The sequence below is a fragment of the Trachymyrmex septentrionalis genome, unplaced genomic scaffold, assembly GCF_001594115.1.
Source record: "Trachymyrmex septentrionalis isolate Tsep2-gDNA-1 unplaced genomic scaffold, Tsep1.0 scaffold1436, whole genome shotgun sequence".
Lineage (NCBI taxonomy): Eukaryota > Metazoa > Arthropoda > Insecta > Hymenoptera > Formicidae > Trachymyrmex > Trachymyrmex septentrionalis.
Window position 1 is genome coordinate 8,674 of NW_017304583.1, and position 1,319 is coordinate 9,992.

The window sequence follows — 1,319 nt, forward strand, 5'->3', positions numbered from 1 at the left end:
ATAAAGTATGCTGATAAAATAGTTTGTTCAATCGTAAGACATTCATCTGCGTATGCTCAAACAAGTTCACCGGCTAAGTGACCAATTATGTAATCGGCAATAATTCCTAAGGATGTTAGGAGATCTACTAAACCAATCTGTAAATATATACAAATAATTTTATGCTGAACACTTTATATTAAAAAAATTTTTTATTAATTTAATAACAAAATGTGGTGAAATAAATCTGGTAGAATGATAGTTCTATAAATGTGGTCAAATAACAAAATTAAGAAATGTATTCTTATCATTATGTGTTCTACTTATATATAAAATATTATTAATACTTATATATATTTATGAAAACTTATAAATTGTTTACCTGAATAGCGACGATTCCAAGAAAAGCGTTTAACGCATTTTTGCTTATTTCTTCTTCTTTTTTTGTCAAAATGTCTATGACACTTACACCATACGGTTTTAAAATATTATCACATTTTCTTATCGTTTTTTTAAAGACGTGAAGCTTTAATAAGTTTTGGCCTGATAAGATTTTTATAAATTATACTATTTTGTCATTTAAATTAGTAGATATGTGTACATTACACTGACAAGAAAAAAAAATTTTTTTTTAATCGGTCTCTCAGCTCAAAAGCTTTTATTTTATGTCAAAAAAAACACTCCTAAATTTTTATCAAAAAATATTAAGAGATCGCTAATGAATCCTTTTTAAATTAAAGTTTCGATTTTTCTTAATATATTTTTGATTTAATGCAAAAAAGGCTTAATCCGGATTTTAAATGTGGTATTGTATGTTTCTTTGGTCGCTGAACTGCAATAATTCATTTAACCTTATGATATATACCTTAAAAAATACAGCCCGATTAATGTGAAAAAAATGACCAAATTTCGAGTTCAAAGTCGATTTTAGCAAGATTCCAAGCGTTCAAATGGATCGTTACTTCTCACAAATTGTAGGTCCGTTCATCTAGATCAAAATCCAATTGGAATTTTCCCGTAATCTCCTGCAGGGTCTTTAAAAGTTAACTGGATTATAAAACGTTTTTAGGATAGAAAATTTTTTTTGCGAGTTTTGAGGTATATGGTTTTGTGGTTTTGACATCCTCAAATCAAATATTTCAATTTGATGATAAAAAGCTCTTTAGAAAATGAAATGATATATGTATAGTAATACAAAAAAAAATACTTAATTGAAACAATTAAGGGGCATATTGCGACAACTCAAGATGTTTTAAGAGTTAAAATAATGTATTTTTCAAATTAATACGTTAAAACATAAAATTTGTAGACATTTTGGTCAGGATTTGATCATCATCAAT

The 1,319-nt window shown here is 26.4% G+C and overlaps 1 protein-coding gene across 1 annotated transcript in view; it reads right to left on the reverse strand.

Moving 5' to 3' along the window:
* LOC108745672 (fatty acid synthase-like) overlaps positions 1-522 on the reverse strand; it is a gene marked incomplete at both ends in the record, with an annotated part of 8,231 nt that extends 7,709 nt beyond the window's left edge. Inside the window, 2 exon segments of the mRNA XM_018481968.1 lie at positions 71-137; positions 362-522. Of these exon segments, the coding sequence (XP_018337470.1) occupies positions 71-137; positions 362-522 (228 nt within the window).
* Between the last annotated feature and the right edge of the window lie 797 nt (positions 523-1,319).